General features: G+C 36.5%; 1 protein-coding gene across 1 annotated transcript in view; it reads left to right on the forward strand.

Moving 5' to 3' along the window:
• Positions 1-7,430: 7,430 nt before the first annotated feature.
• Positions 7,431-22,977, forward strand: part of LOC136835447 (uncharacterized) — a 70,984-nt gene continuing 55,437 nt past the window's right edge. Inside the window, exon 1 of the mRNA XM_067098988.1 lies at positions 7,431-7,566. Coding sequence (XP_066955089.1) covers positions 7,555-7,566 — 12 coding nt within the window. The 5' untranslated portion in view covers positions 7,431-7,554. The remainder of the gene's footprint in view (positions 7,567-22,977) is intronic.

Raw genomic sequence — 22,977 nt, forward strand, 5'->3', positions numbered from 1 at the left:
ACATCATTGGCTATCGCATCCTGTATGTTGTTTAGAACTTTATTTTCTGGCACAGTTTCATTCCATTGCATGACTTATTATTTTTTCAAAGATATAATTTATTTACAGGTAAAAATTAAATTGTTTTGAATAAACGACATTTGTACATTAGCTATTTCCAAGCACGTAATACAGTCTGTTATATACAGAATAAGTAGGAATAATAAACACACACACTCACACATGTAATTATACCCCATTCGTCCATAAAAATGTAGGTAAGCGTTTATAATACACATGATTTTTACATATACGTTGTCCAAATAACAACTATGGTAGGCAAAACGTCCAGGGTGTCGCTATGAACATTACTATAGTCCCCCATGGAATCTGAATTCGTACTTTATCACAAAGACATTCGGAGAAAATGAGAATAAGATATGTAATGGCAAACTAAAGTAATAAGGTTATGTATTGCTGCTGCTTTAGTTATTGCAATTTGTTTACCTCACCTCGAAAAAATAGTTGTCATTGTAGCTAAGTATACCCATGATTATTACGAAAATTAGCGAAAACAACGGTATTATTTTACTTATGGACATTAATTGCTTTCAACATAAAATATAGGTTTTTCTGTTGTATTATGATGTGATTTGAATGATTTTGAGGTGTATTTCCATCGCAAATGAATACTTATCCTTCCCCGGCAAATGATATACTGTATACATAATTAATAAAATTACGACTTGTCAGAATACTGCACCCCCCTCTCCATAGCTAATACGGCAAAACTGTGTTTACTGATTACAGTTTTGCCGTATTAGCTATGGAGAGGGGGGGTGCAGTATTCTGACAAGTCGTAATTTTATTAATTTTGTATATATCATTTGCCGGGGAAGGATAAGTATTCATTTGCGATGGAAATAAACCTCAAAATCATTCAAATCACATCATAATACAACAGAAAAACCTATATTTTATGTTGAAAGCAATTAATGTCCATAAGTAAAATAATACCAAAACAACTTATAGAGATGGTATTTATAAGCAGTTATCAATTAGCGGAAGTAAGAAAACGCGTTTAGACGTACAAGGCACAAGGTGTTTAGACAAGAACAATGGAGAGTTGGTATAACTTATGATGCAGACCACATAGCATCTGAACCAACTGCCATTGCAGTCATATAAGCGGATATAAACTCTGCTGTACATATTCCTGTCAAATGTTCAAGCCGACCAACTTACACTGTATCTACACAAAAGTCCTAGTTTTAAATCCCATGGATGTAGCTATTCCCAGTGTATAGTGAATGGAATTCATGTTTAGTTCTATTCGTGGCTTAATATTTTAATATAGAAACTCGCCTATATATATATATATATATATATATATTCAGTGGTATTCTTGGCTTAATATTTGATTATCAAAACTCACCTGTTAGATATATATATATATATATATATATATATATATATATATATATATATATATATATATATATATATATATATATATATTCAGTGGTATTCTTGGCTCAATATTTGATTATCAAAACTCACATGTTATATATATATATATATATATATATATATATATATATATATATATATATATATATATATATATATATATATTTGCGTATGTGCAAGAAAGTTCAGTCAATTTGGCCAAGATAGTAATTCAAATCTTAGTAATATGATCCAGACTTCGATAGTTGACTGCTCACAACTAATCACCACTTTTCAGTTAAGAGAGACGTCATGAGCGAGTTGCAAAAAAAATTTGGAATAGGAAGAAGGTCAAATATATAAATAAGTGGAAGTATCTTCACCAACAAAAATACACCGATATGAATAACTGTCAAACAATTTATATAAATAAAATGTTGATAACAACGTGAGGCACAATTAAGACTCAATATGCCAGCTCTAACCACCAAATCGAAAAGTGAATTGGAAACAGATGCCCAAGTATATTCTCCAGACATGCTAATCGTTATAAAATGGTTTTATATTTATGTATGCATGTGTATTCATATATGTGACAGAAATATACCTAGAAAAACCTTATGATTAAATAACTGGTGATAATGTGCAGTGTTGATGACAAATGGAAGGAATAAAAGTTATTTTGTTGTGGAAACGATGTGTGTCAGAATATAAAGCAGGAGAGTGTCTGGTTTGGTCTGGACGTGCGGTTTGAAACATGGGTGCATTATCTTTATGCTGAAACGATGCTAGAACTCAGGGCAAGGACATCAGATGTGGGGGCAAAGTTGTGTGATAAGAAAATGAGTTGTGAATGGAGTTTGGAATGGCAGATGTTTGCATAAAATACAGTATTGATTAAGAGACTGTGAAAAGAAATATTAGAAAATAGTGAAGAAGTTTTGAAATATTTGCACGAGATAACAGAAAATAAATATAAGAGCAATAATAAGGTTATGAGGGCAAACGGACACCAGGAAAGTGGGGCAAAGAACGTTATTGAGAATAATGGACGACTGGAACCGTTTGATTCTTATAAGTAATTGAAGAGATGTGACACACAGCGGGAAAGGTAGCAGACTGAGTGCAAAGATTAGAAAGAGAATTGGAGAGTGCTCGGAATTTAATTTGGTGATGAATGGAGAGAGTTGAGCATAATGTCATTTATCGAAATAACGCGTGAATGTTAAATGCAGAGGAAATCATAAAGGTTGAAGCTGTGAAAATAAATTCTGTGAGTAGTGAATGGTGTAAGAACTGGAAGAATCATAAACTTAGAGAGACATTAAAGAAGTGATGAAAAGGTTAGTGTAAGTCAGTGAATGGATCCGAGTGCTCGAGATGGTTGGGTCATATGGAAATAATAAAGGACTAGAGGCTGGTGACTAGTGTATCATTTGGATACGTTGGGTATTTAGACAGGAAGAACAGAGGAAGTGACAGAGTTGAGTGCGTGTCATGGGATTATTCATAAATCAGTAAGTCTCATCTTTTTTGTATATTCTGGATATGTTTATCACTGCTAGTTTATTTTCTAGCTGTGAATAAACCTAAATCTATCGCCTGACGAGGCAGGATTCGACACCATGCAAGACGGATCCAGCGAGGACGAACTAATACACTTGGTTATGAAAGTGAATATAAGTGTAAATCGTTTCATGCATTGTCTACATATACCGGTCTACTTCAGGTAAATTTTATTACAGTTACTAGACCCATTCAAACCATGGTATCATAGTACTTACTGGTTTTTAGATTTTAGGCGGAAATATATATTCGGAATCTACCGGTCATATTTACCATTTACATGTGTATTTTTAATTTGCCACAATGACATCTCAACTGCTCGACTTTCTTGCACTTTTCTGCATGATGTTTTAGCAGTTATTGGTTTGTATTTCGACCTAAAACGCAACATCTAAACCACTACGGTGTAGTGATACGAATAGGAATGATCAGATCTCGTCATATATCCGATTTCAACAGATGTGTGCATGCACGAGGTGAATTTGACTTGCATTTGTTTTCGTAGCAAAGTGTGTTAGTGCGTCCTCGCTAAACCTATCGTGCGTGGGGATGAATCCTGCCTCATAAGTGATGCTCCTTTGTTTTCTTGCTCGGATATAGGCTTGTAGTGATGAGAGTATCCAGAAAAATGCGAGGAAGTAGAGAAGTTAACAGGTCATGGAAGCAATTAAAGATTGATACATATATCTAGGAAAAGTGACTAGCAGATTATACAGTATATACATGCACAGATACATTCATAAACATTAAGTCACAAATGTAGTTTAATATCAAATTCACCTAGCCAGGGAATAAACACCGAAGGGGATGTGATAAGGGTTCCGGTGACGGATCGCTTATCACTCTCAAATTCCCTTGCGGTGTTTATTCCCTGGCTAAGTGAATTTGATGCTGAACGACAAATCTAGCTTATTGTTTGTGAATATAAAAAATGTCATTGTGTATGTGACAAAAATACAACATACACACATACATACATACATGTATACATATATATATGTGTGTGTGTGTTTGTTTGAAAAATGCTAGTGCACAAGTGTCGTCGTCTACAACCTCTAGGTAACACTTCCAAAATTGAAGAGTGAAGTCTTCAAGGGACAAGCAAAAACTGGTATGTTGCTCAATTTATTCATCCCAAAGCTGTTTCGGCAATTAACGTATTGTCTTCTTCAACCTTGGGGACTGAAGGAAGTGTTAAAAATATTGGAAATGTTGACAAAAGTTGTAGATGCCGCGTTTGCATTAGCATTTGGCCAAAATACAAGAATGTCTTGGACCAGAGTGGTTTATAAATAGCTAGATGTAGGTGGCTCAGGCTTTTGGGGTTCTCTTTGAAGTCGTGGGATTAATGGAAAAACGTCCTGGATTGTAAAAATCATTAAGCTTGTTTTTCTGAAACGTGGAATGTGTGTTAAGTTTTCATGCTGGACTCTTGTTCTTCATTCAACTTTTTTTAGTGTGTTCACCCTTATATCAACGTGTGGTTTCATTGTAAATTTAATGTGGAGTAGCCCTGAAGAAAGCCATGAGTTTATTCACTCCAGAGCTGTCTGTCGGCTGTGCAGTGAATAAACTGACAACTTGAAGTGGAGGATGTACTTAAAATATTGGAAATGTTGCCAGAATGCTTTAAATGCAACGAGTGCACTACAAATTTACATAAAAAAAAGGACTTTTGCCTGGAAAAGCACAAACGCACAAATACAGATGCACACACACACACACACACACACACACACACATATATATATATATATATATATATATATATATATATATATATATATATATATATATACATACATACATACATACATACATACATACATACATACATACATACATACATACATACACACCACACACACTTACATACATACATAAATACATACATGCTGAATTTATGGTTTAACGGAAAGCCTTGGGACTCATGAACTAAAAGACAGACATGTATGCCCTTCAGAATGATAACAAATATAAAGAGCGGTGGAAGAATCCCCCAGATAATTGAATTATTCAAATGTATTCTGCATCGTAAGAAAACAGCATTTACTGTGTACAGCAGATGGAATAAGGAGTTGAAATGGCGGATATCAAGAAAAAATGAACCCAAGAAAAGAATGGATCTTTGCCATAAAGAATAACGTACATGAGCAAAGGCAACTTTTTTTTTTTCACAAAAAAATGTACAACTGGTTATTAATTTTGATATGAAGTTCAAATCACTCAGAGATAATTTTGATGACAGCAACGTCCAACGCTCACAGTTTGATTAAAAAAAAAAAAAAAAGAAGTAGGAAAAGATAGAAAAAATAAAATTTGTTCTTGATGTCCTTTCACAGATGTGAATGAACCTCAGGGAGCAGTTTGTAGAGAGGAGAAACATTTTACCGTTATGATGAATGTTGGAAAACGAAGTAGAATCTACAACGACGCGAAGAAAACAGGTAGGAAACATATTCCCCAATTATCCTATCCCTGCAAAAACTATAAAAATAAGAAATGTTTGTAGCAAGAAGAATTTTGGGAATGGGAATTGTGTGCTTTCGATACTTAAATGAACTGGCTGTTCCAGCTATGCCTGTTTGCTAGAGCAAATTGTATAAGCTAATGCACATTGTACTGTACATACATATAAAACATACAGATAGGGAAAAATATGCAAAATCTAGAAGTGTTGGAAGAATGAAGGAGAGAAAGACCGAAAAAGTTTTAAATGAATGGAGCTGAAGTGGTTAAGGAACAGAAAGTCTTTAATGTCCAGGAAATGAGAGAATGCAGGCTAGATAGAGATAACAACACAGAGTGTGTAAGGGGTTCGACTCCCTGCTAATGAGCTTCTTGTGTACGTTAATGAAGCAGCTGTTATGTGAAGTTTTCCGCACAGATGCCTCATCCATGATTCAGCAAGTAAAGTAGGAATGTGGGGATGATCAGTGTCCTCTATTTTCACCGAGACTATTCCCTGTTAGGGGAGATGGCACTTTGTTATATTTAATTCATTGACTCTCGTTGGAACCTACGTGCGTGAGTTTTTTCCCACCACCCCGCCCTGCCCCCGGCGCTCGGGTATAGGCTCCTAATGATAAGCGTAACCGAAGAAATGTGAAGATATCAGTAGTTAATGGGCCACATTAAAAATAGCCAAACACACACACATATATACATTATATATACATTAACTTCATCACATACACAATTGTTCTGTGCATTAATACAATTACTAACAGGACCTCATTCAAACTGGATGGTATCTAGCAGAAATATTTATTCAGAAAAGTTACAAGCTTTCTAGGACAAAGAGTCCTCATTGTCAAGTATCCGTAAGTTCCTGAGTAAATATATATATATATATATATAAATATATATATATATATATATATATATATATATATATATATATATATATATATATATATATATATATATATATGTAGCCACAAATATACTGACTATAACTTGGGAAATACTTACCCCCATGGGATAATTGGGTGGTCTAAGAAGTCAGGTATATCGTTGTATCTAAACCAGGCATAGATTCGAATCCTGCCAGGGACGAAGCACTAATCAGTTTTAATTCCCCTTGGGTGTAGGTTATTCTAAAGGTGTAGTGAACTGGATATCAAATTATACTTGTGGCGTAGTATTCGTGAGTATATATCTATACACACATACACATACAAACAAACTTATATATATATATATATATATATATACATACATACATACATACATACACACTCACGCACGCACACATGAACAGACACACATACACACACACATTCATATATATATATATATATATATATATATATATATATATATATATATATATATATATGTGTGTGTGTGTGTGTGTGTGTGTGTGTGTGTGTGTGTGTGGTGTGTGCTTAGATAGTCAGATGGACAGATAAAAGTCTGAGAAGCCTGAGATCAAATCAAGCCTTTGTTTCATCTGAGATTCCGGTTCGATCGTGGAATATGTACCTATATCATGAGTTACTTTGTACCTAAAGGGGCGAGCCGGTTCGATTGGATTTGGTCAGAGTTTAAGGTTACAATTCAGGTTTCGGTGGATTGCAAAAAGTTGCTAAGCAGCCGCGTCCTTCCTGGTTTTATAATTTACAAGATTACGGGGATCGTACATGAATGATCCCGCATTTTTTTGATAATCATTGTTACCAGCACTCCTTTGTTTGTGAGTCGGTGTGTACGATGCTTTGTAAAGTAGTGAGTTTGTCAAGAGAGAAATGACTAAGTTTTCTTCCGTTGATGACGTAGGTTTCCAGCAATGTCATGGAAAGTTCGGTATTGCATTGATCCACAGTGTAAACTCTTTCGTTATTTGTTCGAAATGATGTAAGGAATATAAAAGATATGATAATGAAAGATCTGCTATTGCCTTCCAGCCATCGAAGAAGGCCGAAAGAAGTTATATAAGGAGTGGCGCGCTCTGACACTCGGCATTCCAGGGTTTGTGAGTGAGACAGTGAGACGTGTAGTGAATGTGCTTCCTCGCCTTTGCTTCTTCTTAGCCGCTCTCTTGAGGACATCGACACCATGAAAGTCCAGGTAGGAACAGAGTGCTGTTTCTCGAGTAGACGCGTTTGCGGTGTTCTCATTCGCATAAGTTTCTTTCAAAAGCAATTGTGGATAATACCGATCGGAAAGTATGAAATTTCAGCTCCGTCCAGGCAGTTCTGTGGTGAGGCATGTTTATCGGCCATATATGGTTACTATATGCAATTCCGGTGCGCTGTAAGAGGAGTCTTAGGCAAGGATACTGTAGGTAGTTGGTGACGTTCCAGCATAGGAGAATGGAATTCTGGAAGAGAAAATGAAAGTCATTTATCCCAAAAATCTATTCCGGTTGGATGAAAAATCTCACCACACAGACTGGAGAGGTCTCAGGTGTCAACGATGGTAAAATTATCAGGATCCAATCACCAGATGACCACTGAGGCTAACTGACGGTGAAAAAATTGGAATAAACCGCTTCTTTTCCTGAAAAGAAAGATTTTAGGTTATAAACGCTGTTGAAATAGTTCAAGATGCAATATGCTTACACAAATGTGCATCATATACTTTCTTTTTTGCATTATGCGTAGATTGCCTACATGAAAGTGGGCATTTTGGAACACTTCCAGGCTAACCTTTCCAACAGCCATTCTTGTCCTACTAAATTTTCTACCGAAATAACAGCTCTGCGCCTATACGCATTCAAGTTTATTTTCATGTGCATAACGGGGTTTCTGATGTGAACAAAATCATCCATGAAATATTTTTTAAGTTCTGTATTTTCCTTAGTCATGCATCACGAACTTAAAATTCACAGGTGTTATTGTTATTCATACTCGAGCTTCTGCAAACTAGAATGCCCATGTGTGCAAGAAGAGAAAAATGGAAATGTCAGATAGGTATTTATTAATACCACCAGTTTTTTTTGCTTTAAGGACATATTTTTTACTGTAATGACGTCGTTGACACTTCTGAAAATCATTAAAGAAGAATTTTGTTCGCTTTGAGATTTAGAACTTCATGTCTTTATATAATAAATATAAATGAATGTCATTAGAATTGAAACCACTTCAGAATTTTCAGTATCAAGTTTATGAGGAATACCTATGTTTTTAATAGTCTATAAAAGAGGTTTGAAAATCAAGGGAAAAAGGAATAAATTTGTTTAAATGAAGTAGGAAAAGTTGTAAATCACAAATTTAATCATAAGGAATAAATTTGTATAAGCAAGCCTTCAAAAAATGTATAAGCGTTAGTTGTGTGGAATAAATTTGTTTAAATAAAGACAGCAAATACTTTAAAATGATGGTACACACGTTCTTTGATGAAGATTATTCACATATTGGGAAACGCAGTACGCCAGGGTGAAGGAAACCTTTATCGCCTGGAAATTCTTGACCTTTGGACCTTGACCGTGATCAGAAAAGGATCAGACTGAAATAAAAAGGAGTTAGTATTGGACCCCGTGATTTGTGAATAGTGTCTCTGTCTTGAGTTCATTTATTTCAGATTACTCATTTGGTTTCTTATACGCGCGTCATTTCAATTTATTTGTAAAGGGGCATTTTTACTGAAGCCGTGGAAAAATGGGTTTAAAAGAATTTTGAATAGAGGAAAATGATAATAACCTTTGTAAAGTAGTAAAAATACTACATTCTCTCTCTCTCTCTCTCTCTCTCTCTCTCTCTCTCTCTCTCTCTCTCTCTCTCTCTCTCTCTCTCTCTCTCTCTCTTGAGACCATATGAGTAATTAATTTCTTAGAGTCCAGCTCCCTTCCCAGCAATTAAAAAAAAAAAACGCTCGCTGGAATCTTTGTTAAAATATTGTGTGTACGTGGGTGTAAATGTGTGTGTGTATGTGCGCGCGAGCGTGTGTGTGTGTGTGTGCGGAGGGAGTGGGGGTGTTTGTTGGGCGTGGGCGGGGGCCCGCTTTTGATATGAATAACTTGCTTCTATAGCAAAGATCATAAGTTTTGTTAAGCTTTAAGTAATCCGCTGCTGAGTTACCGGTCTCATTTCATTGATGAATGAAACGGGCTTTGGAATTTACCCAAACTTTTGTGCTTTCTGATAACAAGAGACTTCTCCACTTTTGTAGATGGTTCTCCATCACTTCCTCGAGTAATAAGATCTAATTCGTCTTCCTTTTTCCTGTTTTTCTTTCTCTCGTATACAAGCCTGAATTAGGCAAAAGTATTGAGCTGTCTGTTCCATTAACTTTTACTTAAAAAATATCTATTCCTTCAAGTGTTTATGTTTACATTTGTAGGCAGATATATAAATAATGTAAGTCAGAAGAGAGAGAGAGAGAGAGAGAGAGAGAGAGAGAGAGAGAGAGAGAGAGAGAGAGAGAGAGAGAGAGAGACTGAAAACAGTTATCAGATAGAGCGTTACATCAAAAGATGTTCCCTCTAGATACGAAACTCCCACCTCACAACTGTTCCAGAGTTGATGTGAAAAAACCCACTTCAGTTATGCAGAAGATGTTATCGGCTAGAAAGAAATAGAAAGTATTCATTCATCCATCAGTAACTTGAATAGATGTTCGATAACGGAAGACTTCAGGCCATACCCATGAATACCAAGTATCAGTGTGAGTGTTAGACTAATAGAAAACCGGATTGGTATAATCTTCTACAAGTCATTGACTTCATTGCTTCACTATTTGTTATTAGCTTATTATTGAATTGTTTATACGAGCTATTTGCTTGTATGTTTTCAAATGTTAATTAAGTGCATCGGAGGCACTGGGTTAGCATCCTTTCCATTAGGTATTCTATAAGATTATTGCTTCCGGCTTAACGAATTTTAGACCTATAATGTGGTTCACACTGTTGAATCTGACAGTGGTTAAAATAACGTTTTTGTGTAGGAGTCCGGGGCTGATGCTGGATCAAGAGTTAACCTCTGTTTTAGATAATGACGTTATTAATAGATACAGATACTTAATGAATGGGAGGGAAGGAGAAGACACGAAACGAATCATGTACGTGGGAATTGCATCTGGGCATCCGTGGGTGTGCAGGGGACGAGCTTGATGGGATGGCAGTAAAGTACCGTTAAGGCTCAGAAACTCTGGACGATGACCTAACGTCGCTTTAGGGGGCATCCGGGACTTTGACGAAGCTTGTTGTCTGTTGGGCATGGGCACGAACAAAATTATACTCGACCTCTATGCCTTTCTTTCTCTCTAGGAAAGAAAATATTTTAAACCGAAGTCAGTGGTGTGGCTCGGTTTTAATGTAGAACCTGGGTGGTTTGTATATAACTTTTTTCTTACGATTTTATAGTATTGTACATATATTAGCTCTAGGCTTCTAATGTCTGCGCGTTTTTTTATTTATTTAATAGTTTTTTGTTTCTTTTTTTTGCACGCCAGGCATGACTGGTACATTTTGTACACCAACTACGAACATTAGATTCTCATGTCTAAATTCAATTCAATTCAATTACGCTAATGGTCTTCAGTGCATTGATCTTTTCTAAGAAATGAAACAATATCGAAGCGCAAAACGGATTGAAGTGTTTAAAGGTAACTTAAACAATTAGAAAGAAGACATATCTATATAAATTTCCATTTTAGAAACCAATGAGTTGCGAAAAAATTTTCTTAAACTTATGTTCTATGTATTCATGTATACATCAGCCCAAGTTGAATACAGAATGATGCTTAAAATGATAGCGGTTTAATGAAATAATAAATATATGTATCAGGTGTACAGAGAAGATAACTTATTACACATGATACGTATAAGGTAATCTGGAGATCTTTGATTCCTCGGATGGTTTGAGATCACATTTTCAAGACTATTAAAATGCAAAGATAACGAGTGACTGAACGTATAGAATATAAGAACATTTTGCTGCTAGGTTTGCCAGTCAAACTGCCACCTGTTGCAATTCGAAAAAGGTTAGCTCAGATGTCAAAAGTTGGAACCAAACGGCGTTTGTTAAGATGAACGCAGTTTGCTCTCTTTTTACGATACATTCAACCTCATGCAATTCTTCTGCCCGCGTTATGTTTTTCTTACTGTTACTCCTGTGGCGTTGGGGATCCCGCTATGTACAGAAGCCTCTTCCTCTCGCTATTCACAAACCTTTCCTAGTTTTCTCCTTCTCCTACTTCTTCTTCTTCATCATTTTTTCAAGCTTCATCGCGGATCTAACAACTGACTGGTTCAGAAAGACCTTGTGAAGTTTAAGAGAAATATTTTACAGTGATATCCTACTTTTTTTATTCGTTGATGAAATAGAAGATCTACAAGAAATTTCTATAATGCTGAAGTTAAAAGGAATCATAAGACGGGGCCACAGAAGGTAGTACAAGGAAAAAGACAAAAATGTTAGACGACTGGTAGTATAAAAGCAGAGAAGGTTAAAAGTTATGTTAACCATGAATTTCCAATGTGCACATTCAGTTCGTAAGGAAGCAATGAGATGGAAATTACTGAAAGGTAGCCAGTTTTCGTGATGATCTACCCTACCAATCAAACAGCAGCATCACTGAATAGCCTACTTTTGTTCCTTCATAGAGCCGAAATAGAAGGAGATTTCTTTGAGGCCTGAATTATGTTCTGACTTTAAATAGAAAAAAGGAAGAAAGGGTTCGTAATGAGTTTATCAGTTAGAGCTTTCCTTACAGGTTTAATAAGAGGAAGATATCAAATGTTAAACAGTTCAGTATCTTAATAAAGAGTCTGGGGTCGAGGAGACTCATCATGACATTATAGACATTATAGATATTGCGTATATAGCTTCTTTTGATGTCGATGACCTATGATGTTGTGATGCCAGTTAATCATCATCATCTGGTTTCACCCCATGTCTTGATATCTGCTATTCCGGAATGGTCCCAGAAGTTCGTATGGTCTCACAAAGAAGTGCTCTGCGTTGAATTATCAGATAAAAAACCAAAAGTGAAGATGGAGATGAGAGAAAAGTAAATTGGGAAACCTTTCTCTCTCGTGCTTTGAAGAAGATGGCGGGAACCGGTTCAGTTTGCTTCAGAGCGGTTGTTGAGCTCTTGTTCGTGCACGCCTTTTGCGACAAGAGAACGGTCTTTTTTTTTTTTTTTAAAGAAAGAAGCTCCATAAGACTTTTTCTGGCATTCACACATTCGACATCTCGAATAGCGGCTGGAAATTTATGGAATAAGAGAGTGTAGTTCCATCTCTCTCTCTCTCTCTCTCTCTCTCTCTCTCTCTCTTCTGGAATGACGCCAAAAGCTTGCAACTGTTAGTGGCAACTGTTTTTCCCGTCTACTGCCAAGCTTTGGAATTCCCTATCTGCCTCTGTAGTTTTGTAACTTCTTCTTTTTCTCTATGAGTCAGGGCTATCACCTCCGTGTTTACACAATACCTTTTAGTATTCCTTTCTCTCTTCTTGTTTTCTTCGATCCTGGGCTAGAAAAGGGCAATAGGTTGTCTATTCCACTGGCTTCTCCTCTTAAAATATCGGCTGTTAAGTAGATACCTTTAAGTATAATCTAACTTTTCAGGTTTTGCTTCTCGGAAGTGATATAGTTTTGCGTCATTTTTCTTCGTGCATGTGCTTCCATCGAGGATGACACGTGCGACTGAACTGGGGTACAACGAAAAACACGACTGTGACACGCTCATATCTCGTAACACCTGGAAATGCTCAGAACTCCACCGTTTGTAGAAAGGGATCTCGTGGCATAGTTGCAAAAAAAATTGTTCGGAATCGAGGGCTTGCTCAAAGGGTGTATTTTAAAATGTCGAGTACTCAAAGATGTATTCTAAAATGTCGAGTACTCAAAGGTGTATTCTAAGTTGTCGAGTACTCGAAGGTGTATTCTGAAATGTCGAATACTCAGTGGTGTATTCTAAAATGGCGAGTGCTCAAAGGTGCAGTCTAAAATGTCGAGTACTCAAAGGTGTATTCTAAAATGACGAATACTCAATGGTGTATTCTAAAATGTCGAGTACTTAAACGTGTATTTTGAAATGTCGAGTACTCAAAGGTGAATTCTAAATGTCGAGTACTCAAAGGTGTATCCTAAAATATCGAAGGCTAGCATCATGGAAACATCGTTCATTCAAAGTAAAACGATGATACCTATATATTTTTTATAATCGTTCAGTTGTCCTGAGCTGTACTTGAATCTTAGTTTTAATCATCCTCTTCCCAAGGTTTTTATTTTCTTCCTCTTTTTCCTTGTTCTGTAGGTGAGACTTGCCGATTTCTTTAATACATTATCATAGACCAAACGAATCCCTGTAGAACACACTGAAAATTGGCATCCTCTTACGCAACACCTCTAAAAATGTGTAATAAAAAGTTAAAACAGGCTATCATGCAAAATCTGCCATTATTCTGAAGGCCGGTGTTTGCACCTGCGCCCTTGATGGCCAGCATACCTTCCTAAACAAAATGTTCAGAGAGGAGGGCAAGTGAAAATCATTATTTTTAACCCGTACTGTCAAGTTGTAGTGATTGTAAGTGGTACTTATGCGGGGAATATGCTGTGCTTGCTTTTTTTTCTCTTTTAGTATTATTACTTTTATTTCTATCCTCCCACGCTGCTTGCCACATGACCCTGTCCGCTGTCCAGCCGCGCCCTATCCTATCCTATCCTACCACACAGACTGACGCGCCAGGTAGAACTGCTTAGATCAAGGTTTTATCCTAAAGCCTCAAGGCCAACAACTATTAACGGTTTTCAGTAGGACATCCTACGAAGGGACTGATATGGGTGATATATATATATATATATATTATATATATATATATATATATATATATATATATATATATATATATATATAAACATAAACAGCAGCAAATATGGGAGGAAGGACAATTCCTTTGTTCATTATACATTACTTAATTTGGCTGACGTCACAGGAACATCTCTGCCCCAATAGAGTATAACGAAAAAAGGAATGGTCCTTCTTCCTGTATTTGCTGCTGTTCATCTGGTTTTTTAGCAACTATATATATATATATATATATATATATATATATATATATATATATATATATAGATAGATAGATAGATAGATAGATAGATAGATAGATAGATAGATAACTATACACCACAAACTAGAGCCAGACATACCATACGTCCCCTTCTTTAACTATTGATTTTCATTTTTCCATATCAGATGATACGGACTATACTGGTTGAATCGGCCTATGGTTCATCGGTTTCATAAAAAATCATTCGTTGTATTTGAGAACAATATTATTACACTCAGGAAATGCTTAGGTAATGCCCAAAGCATTTTGAAACTGCGCGACTTGATTCTTTGGTAATTTGAGGTTTCGTAACGTTTCCATGATGCAGCTTATTGTATTTGCATTCTTTTGACTCAGGAATTCCCCTGGTTAGGAGAGACAGTCTCATGTAAAAGCAGCTTTGGGTGTTTATTATGTAAATGGTTACACAGAAAACTGTTTCCTCTTCTGCCATCATTCATTCTTCAAAAAATAAAAACCAATAAAAGTATAGTAATAATCGCATGAAATGAAGAGAAACTTCTCTCCATGAGCCTGTAAAGCCGTCCTCTTTCGCCTCAACATGAAAAAACACCTTTGAACAATTATACATTTGTGATGCCATCGCGGCCTTGACTCGTAAATCTGCAAGTCTTAGCTATAAAGCATAATTTATCTGCAAGGCCAGGTAATGAAAGTGTATTTATGGCTGCTTTGATGTTTTAAGTTGATTTCGTAAACACTTCCTACTCTTCAGTGCAGTCGTCTTTCTCTTCGGTTTACCCAGTTTTCTGTTCATTTACGTGTTTATTCATTCAATCATTTATATTTTGCACTTTTTAACTTAGTTACCTGTGCCTTTTGCGGTGTCTGTTAATCATTAGTAATCTAATGACTCTTTCATCGCGTTGTTTCCTCCAATCACAAATCCCTTCTTTAACCTTGTTAATTTCTCACTTATTTAGCTTTTCAATTTATTATTGGCATTAGCTGATTTTGCCTCTTGACGCCAGACGTAGTTGTCAAGGACCAGTCTCTTCGACATGGCGTAATTGTTTCAGAGACATTTCCGCTAAAACAAGAGTTAAAAAATAAGGAAAAAAATCTGATGCACGATATAGCGGGTCTCATCAGCCGGTTCTTTAGCCTTTCTAGATATTTTAAGAGACTGTTTATCTATAAATATATCAGCTGCTTAAAAAAAAAACACGCAATGGCTCTGTTTACGTCTTTCTCTTGTATGAGTTACCCAGCATTATTGCTCAGAAAACTGACATTAGATATCTCATGAACGGCAAGGTTAATATCAGTAAAAGTTACCGTGGGTCAGCGTATTAATTGATCTCAGTTTTTATTTAGCACTTTGACAGATTTTCACAATGGAAAGCTGCACAAGGAAACTCCATGCTCACATCCCTGATAGTATTTAGAAAGCAGTAACTATCTCTCTCTCTATATATATATATATATATATATATATATATATATATATATATATATATATATATATATATATATATGAGTGTGTGTGTGTGTATGTGTACATATACACATATAATATATATATATATATATATATATATATATTATATGTGTATGTGTGTTTTGTGTGTATATATACTATGTGTCCTTGAAGTCGATAAAATTCTGCAGCCAATAGTTTTAAAGTCTAAAAAAAAAAAAAATTCTTCTGAACGCTTGAACTTGTTTTGCACCAAAAAGCAATCATTTCACGTAGGCGGTACCTCATCAGGTTCACAATGATTTTGATGGTAAAGTAAGCGTTAAAGGTTCATTTCAGTGACTTCTAACGAGGATCAGTGCTGCGTATCATCAGTCGCTCAGTTTCGCTTTTAGCTCGTGATTTACTCCCTCCCTATGTTACTCATTTTGTCTCAGAACATCGAAATCACCAGATAGTGATCTGAAGGCAGTTTCTTGAGAACGTAAATTACAGGAACTGACCTTTTTTTTTCAAGTAAGGAATGTCATAGCTAACAATACATCTAAGACTGTCTGGGATTTTGCAGAAGAAAAATGAAGTAATGGTACTGATGGACCCTATTTCTTAGATGAAGAAATATCTGTTGTTGAAAACTAACCAACTTTAATGACCATACTGGATCTAAAATGATCCCTAAAGGCGATCTGTATGCTGTATGAATTGGGCAAAAAAAAGCAAAGGTCAAGGAAATTAGACAGGGTAACAGGACGAGAAACTTAGGAACACACAGTCAAAAAAAAAGGAAAAATAAGAAGAAATGTAGATAAATGGACAATGGTAAGTTGGGCGGATCGCAGGTAGAAATTTCCATGGGAAATAAGTAGCCTCAGCAAGGGGCTGGATCAGATTGCAATCTTCTTAAAAGAACGATGACGACGTTCCGGTTGCAGTCAAGGTCATTTTGGAGGTTCCATTATCTTTTTTTAGACCTACCCTCAGTTGCCGAGCAAAGATTGACGGGAAAAAGAATTGAAAAATGTTGAAGATGCATTTGAGATCTGATTGCAACGAAGAATACAAGTTTTGACGATACGAATGTAATGGTTAGTTGGAGGTGTTATAAAACGTAGAGAATAAAAAATCTATGAGTTAAGAAAAAGTAGTATTACTAACAGACGGTAGATTTGATGGTGGGTTATTTAAATGATTATATATATAATATATATGTATATATATATTATATTTAGATAACCCATATCATACAGTATAGATATATGTATTTTTCTTAACACGATGTATATTTTTATATATATATATATATATATATATATATATATATATACACACACACACACACACACACACACATACACATACTGCTGGCATTACAGTACACAATACCTGACTCCTGGCCTCCACCTTGGTAGCTTATTTCCGAGTCTGTTATTTCTCAACTTTATGATGTCATGTTGCTGTAATGAATCTTTTCCTTTTCTTGTGCAAAATAAACCCACGTACCGACGTCTCCATCAGTCTTATCTGAAAGATAGGTCTCTATCTGTTTTTTTATCTTATTTCTCGACCATGTAAGTTGTGCCCACGAATCCCTTACGAGAAGAGTTGAAGAAGATTTAGCGATAGCAAGACTCTTGTGGTAAGGGATGACGCCAAAACTACTTTCACTGCTAACCTTGGGAAGATTGTGTTAGTGACCCACTGTTCTGTCCCTTTTTGCTTTTTGTCTGTTTTTTTCATGTCGGGGAACCCTTTATATACTCTCTCCTTTCACTCCTTTCACTGCTTCTTTTTACATCCTTTTCTCCCTCCATTTTCTTCTTGCGGGTCCACGGTACCTTCTGGTTTTTTGCCAGGATGCGAACCTTAATTTCCTCTTGAATTTAGGACGCCATGACGATTGTTTCCTTCTCTTTGTAAAGGACTGACTGTCCAGCCTGTCCCGCACCCTTTACTTTTCTCTTTCAAATCGTATTGTGGTGACTTTAACAAAAGATTTTTCCTTACACCTTAAACTTTAATCGTTTTGCTTATACAGATCCTTTAGGGAATGTCGTGCTTACAAAGTCCTTTCTGTAGCACACTGCAGACTGCATTAAAAGTTCTATGCTGGGTCTTTTATGCATCAGCTGCATTCCTTTCGGTCAATCACCTTTCTTGGGTTTCATTTAGCCCTTTCTTACTTACCTGTCTACCTTCGTCAGCTTGATCTGGTTCCATTTTTATTTCTCGTATATATAAGAACAAATCCTTCGGGCGAGTCCTACGAGTGTAATTTTTCTGTAAGAACTATACTCTGTGGATAAACTTCACAGTCCTACCCCTGATCGACCTCTTTCATTACTGACCCCTATATAGGTATGTAGAATGATGGTACCTTCATTTGATGCTTATATAGAGTACATAACTTTCTTAGGATCGGGATTGTCTCTCGACAGTTTCTTATATTCTCGTTATTTTGGACCTTATTGGTACAGTATAGTAGTAATATGAATAACCTTCCAAAAATTTTCTTACGTTTCAGTATGCTAAGGACCTCAAATTAGCACAAAAGCATTTAAGCTCGACCTTCTTTGACCAGTGAGGCTGCTGTTTCACAAATGAGAATAGTTTGTATGACTATTAGGTCTCTTGTCTTTAAACCTGAGTTGGGAGCCGTTAAAACCATGAGTAATTATCAGAATCTCGTTAAAGAGAACACGTATTAAATTTTTACGATGACTTATTTAAAGAGGAGTGGCGGTTTTCCAAGTCCAAGTGTTCTTTATTGACAACAAGTAAAAATGCGCCGAAGTTTCTTCGGCGCAATCAAGTTTTCTGTACAGCCGCTACAGCGCATAATCAAGGCCACCGAAAATAGATCTAGCTTTCGATGGTCTCGGTATAATGTTGTATGAGCCGCGGCCCATGAAACTTTAACCACGGCCCTATATCGTTGCCAGAGGCACGAATATGGCTAAATTTAACCTTAAATTAAATAAGAACTATTGAGGCAAGGGGGCTGCAATTTGGTATGTTTGATGATTGGGGGGTGGATGATCAACATACCAATTTGCAGCCCTCTAGCCTCAATAGTTTTGAAGATCTGTGGGCGGACAGAAAAAAGTGCGGACTGAATAAAGTGCGGACGGACAGACAAAGCCGGCACGATAGTTTTCTTTAACAGAAAACTAAAAATTGCTTGAATTCATTAATCCAAAGTTCGAGGAAGTCAGAGTAACTTGGCCCATAAATTTCTTATGTAGAGCAAGAATCGACATTCCTCTCGTTAAAAAGTTATTCAGGCATTTTATAAGCCACCAATACGCAGTAGTAGTACCTGTCACGACAAGCTGACAGAAAAAATAGGTCCGACCACTTTCACGGTCACCGCGTAACCCTAGCGCAGACATCGTCGTTTCGTGCTCTATTACAGTACGGATTATGCAGAAGACAAATTGGTTTATGTAGTAAATGTTCCGTCAGGCAAAAAAAGTAACAGCGAAAGAGAATAAAAAGACAAAGACCTTGTGAAACAGTGCCACCTGACACTGCGTTCGTCTCTCAAAGGAAGAGTTTTGCCCGCGACTCGTAATGTTTCAAGTTACGTAACAATTCGAGAAAAATTGAAATTCACTGCCGCACTGAGCACTTCTTACTTGAAAGGAGACCCGTCTGTCGCGCAAACAAATCAGGCTTGTTTGGCTCTCCATCTGCATGCCTGTCTCATCGGGGGCGGGCGTGCTGTGGTGCGCTGTGAACCTGACCTACAGACGACGTAGAAATCGCAGTCTCCCACAGGGCATGAAACAATGACACCCTCGGGGATGAGCTCATCCACCGCAGTCGGCTACGTGCCACACCTCTCCTACGGTGGAATTTTGTTGCCTCGTTAGTGCAATTCCATTCCGTTTATCCGTGACCCAGATCAATTCTCAATTTGTTCACCTTTCAAGTTATTGATAATAGAAAATGAATCGAAGAGATGTAAAAATAAAAATTAAAGAAGAATTAGAACACTGCCAACAAAGACAACAAAGAAAAGGAATCGCTTAATGTACATTAGGGGGTAATGAGCCACATTTACCTGCAGGAGGCTGTAATTAGGGTTCAGAAGAAGCGGAGTTAGCGCCGTCTTAGAATTAGTGGTCCAATGAATATTTCATATTTCATGGCTTCACGTGAAGAACCGCTTTAAGAAAAATAAGGAGAAACCATAATTCTACTGATGAACTGTGTACTTTTTTTTTTTTACGTAAGGGTCGGCGCCGTTTGGTTATTTCGATTCATTTACCGGCAGATCTTTGCTATTGATTCTACAACTTTGTTATGTATACCTGTATATTCAAAAGTATGTATGTATGTAACTTCTTCCTATACAAAAACTTAGTAGTTCTGCGTAATTCTTTCAAAAACGGTCTCCTTTGTTCATCTGTTTCCATTGATCATCCCTTTCATTAAATTTCTTTGTCGGTTCATTCATTCATTCTCTCGGTTCGTGAGCAAACGACCTCACCACCACAACCTTAGCGGCCTTGCTAGTCAGAAGAGAAAATGGCTCTTTTAAAAGGCTGAACGGAATTCTCGGTTTTTAAAGTCTCGAAGAAATTTCCCTTTTGTTCACCTCAGAAGTTTCAGAGAGCTTGAGGGGTCGTAAAGAGATGAATGAAAGCTTCTGGGGGTCACCTGCTGGCTTAACTAATCTGAGTTTTCAGATTAGTTCATCCCTAAGTAAATTGAACAGCCTAGGAAAGATATCACACCCTTTGTCTCTGATTCACTATTACAACAAGAAAAGAGACGCAGTCCATTTGTGTAAAAGAAAATAAATGAAAATAATTCAGTATGACTAGTTAATTCCGTAAGGTCTACTAAAACCAGAGTTGCGTAGACCTATTGCAACTTCAAAGCACCGTATGTTGATCTGGAAGCTCCTCAACTTCCTGTCCACAAAATAACGACTTAAATGGTTCCACGAGAAAATAAAAAAGCAAAAACTATGTAGTTCATTGAGGGAGATCGAATGAAATTCCTTTGGCAAACCATAGTCGCGTTAATAACAGTACGCGATGAATATGCAGCAGCACCTGTTGTTACGGCTCAATGACCGGAGGCAATCTCGGTCTACAGGTTAGTGATTGTCTGTTCCGAAAGTTGGCTTAGAGTCATTAATGGTGTGGAAGAAGAAGAAGAAGAAGAAGGTTTAAAGGCGACGAAAATAGAGCTCATTCAGTAGTAGTTCATTCAGTGAGTACTAATATTCTTTAAATATTAAGTTGGAAATTGTTAGATGTTTTTTCCACCAACACCTTTTCACGTTTGACGGGGTGGCGCCAAATGGTTTTACCCTACCATTTCTTATCTCGTATGCTGGGATCAGGTTGGTAGTCCTTTGCCCTTCTTCCTCCCCAGCGATAACTACCACAGTCGAGTAACTACGAGTAGCATAACTCACTACATAAGTAAACGAAGGCACAGTGTTTCTAAGAAGTATGGCCATACTGCTTTATCTCCAACGGGATTTGAACAAAGATGTTGAAATAATTACTGGCATATATATATATATATATATATATATATATATATATATATATATATATATATATATATATATATATATATCTCAGCAATACATTAACAAACTCGTTGGATGCATAAATATTTGAAGCATAATTATGTCACATAAAATATATTTGAGCAAAGAACAAAAAACATTTATGATAGCTAAGGGCGTTGCTGCTTAAACAGATTTGTTCGGATGAAATTTCCGCATCTCTTACAAGGCAATTCAAACAAAGAGGCAAAAGAAAAATTAGAAGAAGGTAAAAAAAATTGAGAATAACCAACCTGTCGTCGAGGTACTGCCTCTCTGAGGTGCTGTTTCATCACAGGTAACCTCAATTACGCAATTCGGTTTTAGTATTTTTCATCAATCTATATTTCCTCACTGATTGCAGAGGCGTTTCGTCATTTTTCATCATGTTTGGGTTATTTCCATTCCGCTAGATGTTGGGAGACTAATTACAAAAGAAGAAAGAAGCAAATTAATTTCCTGGTCCTTCCCTGTCTCAGTGGGTCAAAGTTGATTGGTTTCGTATAATTCTGTCTTCAGAAAGTGGGACACAGTAGGGAATCTTATAATCAACGAAATTGAAGGAAACCAAATTGAACCACTGATTTCAACTTATTTGAGTTTATCAGAGTTGACCGATTCAATATCGTAATCTGGCGTCACAACGTCGACCACGGTTCTCGCGTATCTTGAGAAGAAGAATGTTCCTGATTACCGAAAATGCCTTTACTCCTTGTGTACCTCACCCAAAATCCCAGGTGCAAAGCATCCAGGGTTTGGGTGTGATGGAAGAGCTCTAGCATTCCTGAATTATAATTCCTCTTTAAAAAAAAAAAAAAAAATGAGAGTAACTGTGCAGATAAAAGTTCAAAGTCACTTCCACATATTTTGGTCGGAGGTTCTCGTTAGCAAAACCTCAAATACTTCAAGGTTCTCTCTTTGGCATTGTTTTCTGGGAGAGAGATGGCGTTCACACCCTTCTGTGAGCAGACTCTCGTTTTCTTTTTTCTATTTTATTTTATTTTTACTTTTTTTTTTTTTTACTTCTACGGTTGATTTTTTTTTTTACTTCTATGGTGGATGACCATGAGAAAACGACTGAGTCTGTTTGGTAAGGGATCGGAAGGTCTGTCTGTCTTTTTTGCACTTATTTTTCTGAATATAATTTGAAAGTGGTGTGGTATTAGCGGCTTTATTTGTTCCTACTCTACAGTTTTTAAAATTAAAAACGAAAAAATTCTTGGGTTTTTGTTGACTTGCAGAAACTTACGTAGCAGATTATGTATGAATGCATGTATGTATGTATGTTCCTTTGTTCATTCAGTATACTTATTCCCATTTATAGTGTAATAGACAGAAGATCTCAATAAAGTTAAAGAAAAAAACAACGGAACGCAGTTTCACATCTAGTTTAAGGCCAACTTAAACTTACCTATCGGACAAGTCCATTATTTCGAAATGTCAAGTAATCGTTAATAGGTGACTTAACGAATCTT

The sequence above is a fragment of the Macrobrachium rosenbergii genome, chromosome 55, assembly GCF_040412425.1.
Source record: "Macrobrachium rosenbergii isolate ZJJX-2024 chromosome 55, ASM4041242v1, whole genome shotgun sequence".
NCBI lineage: Eukaryota > Metazoa > Arthropoda > Malacostraca > Decapoda > Palaemonidae > Macrobrachium > Macrobrachium rosenbergii.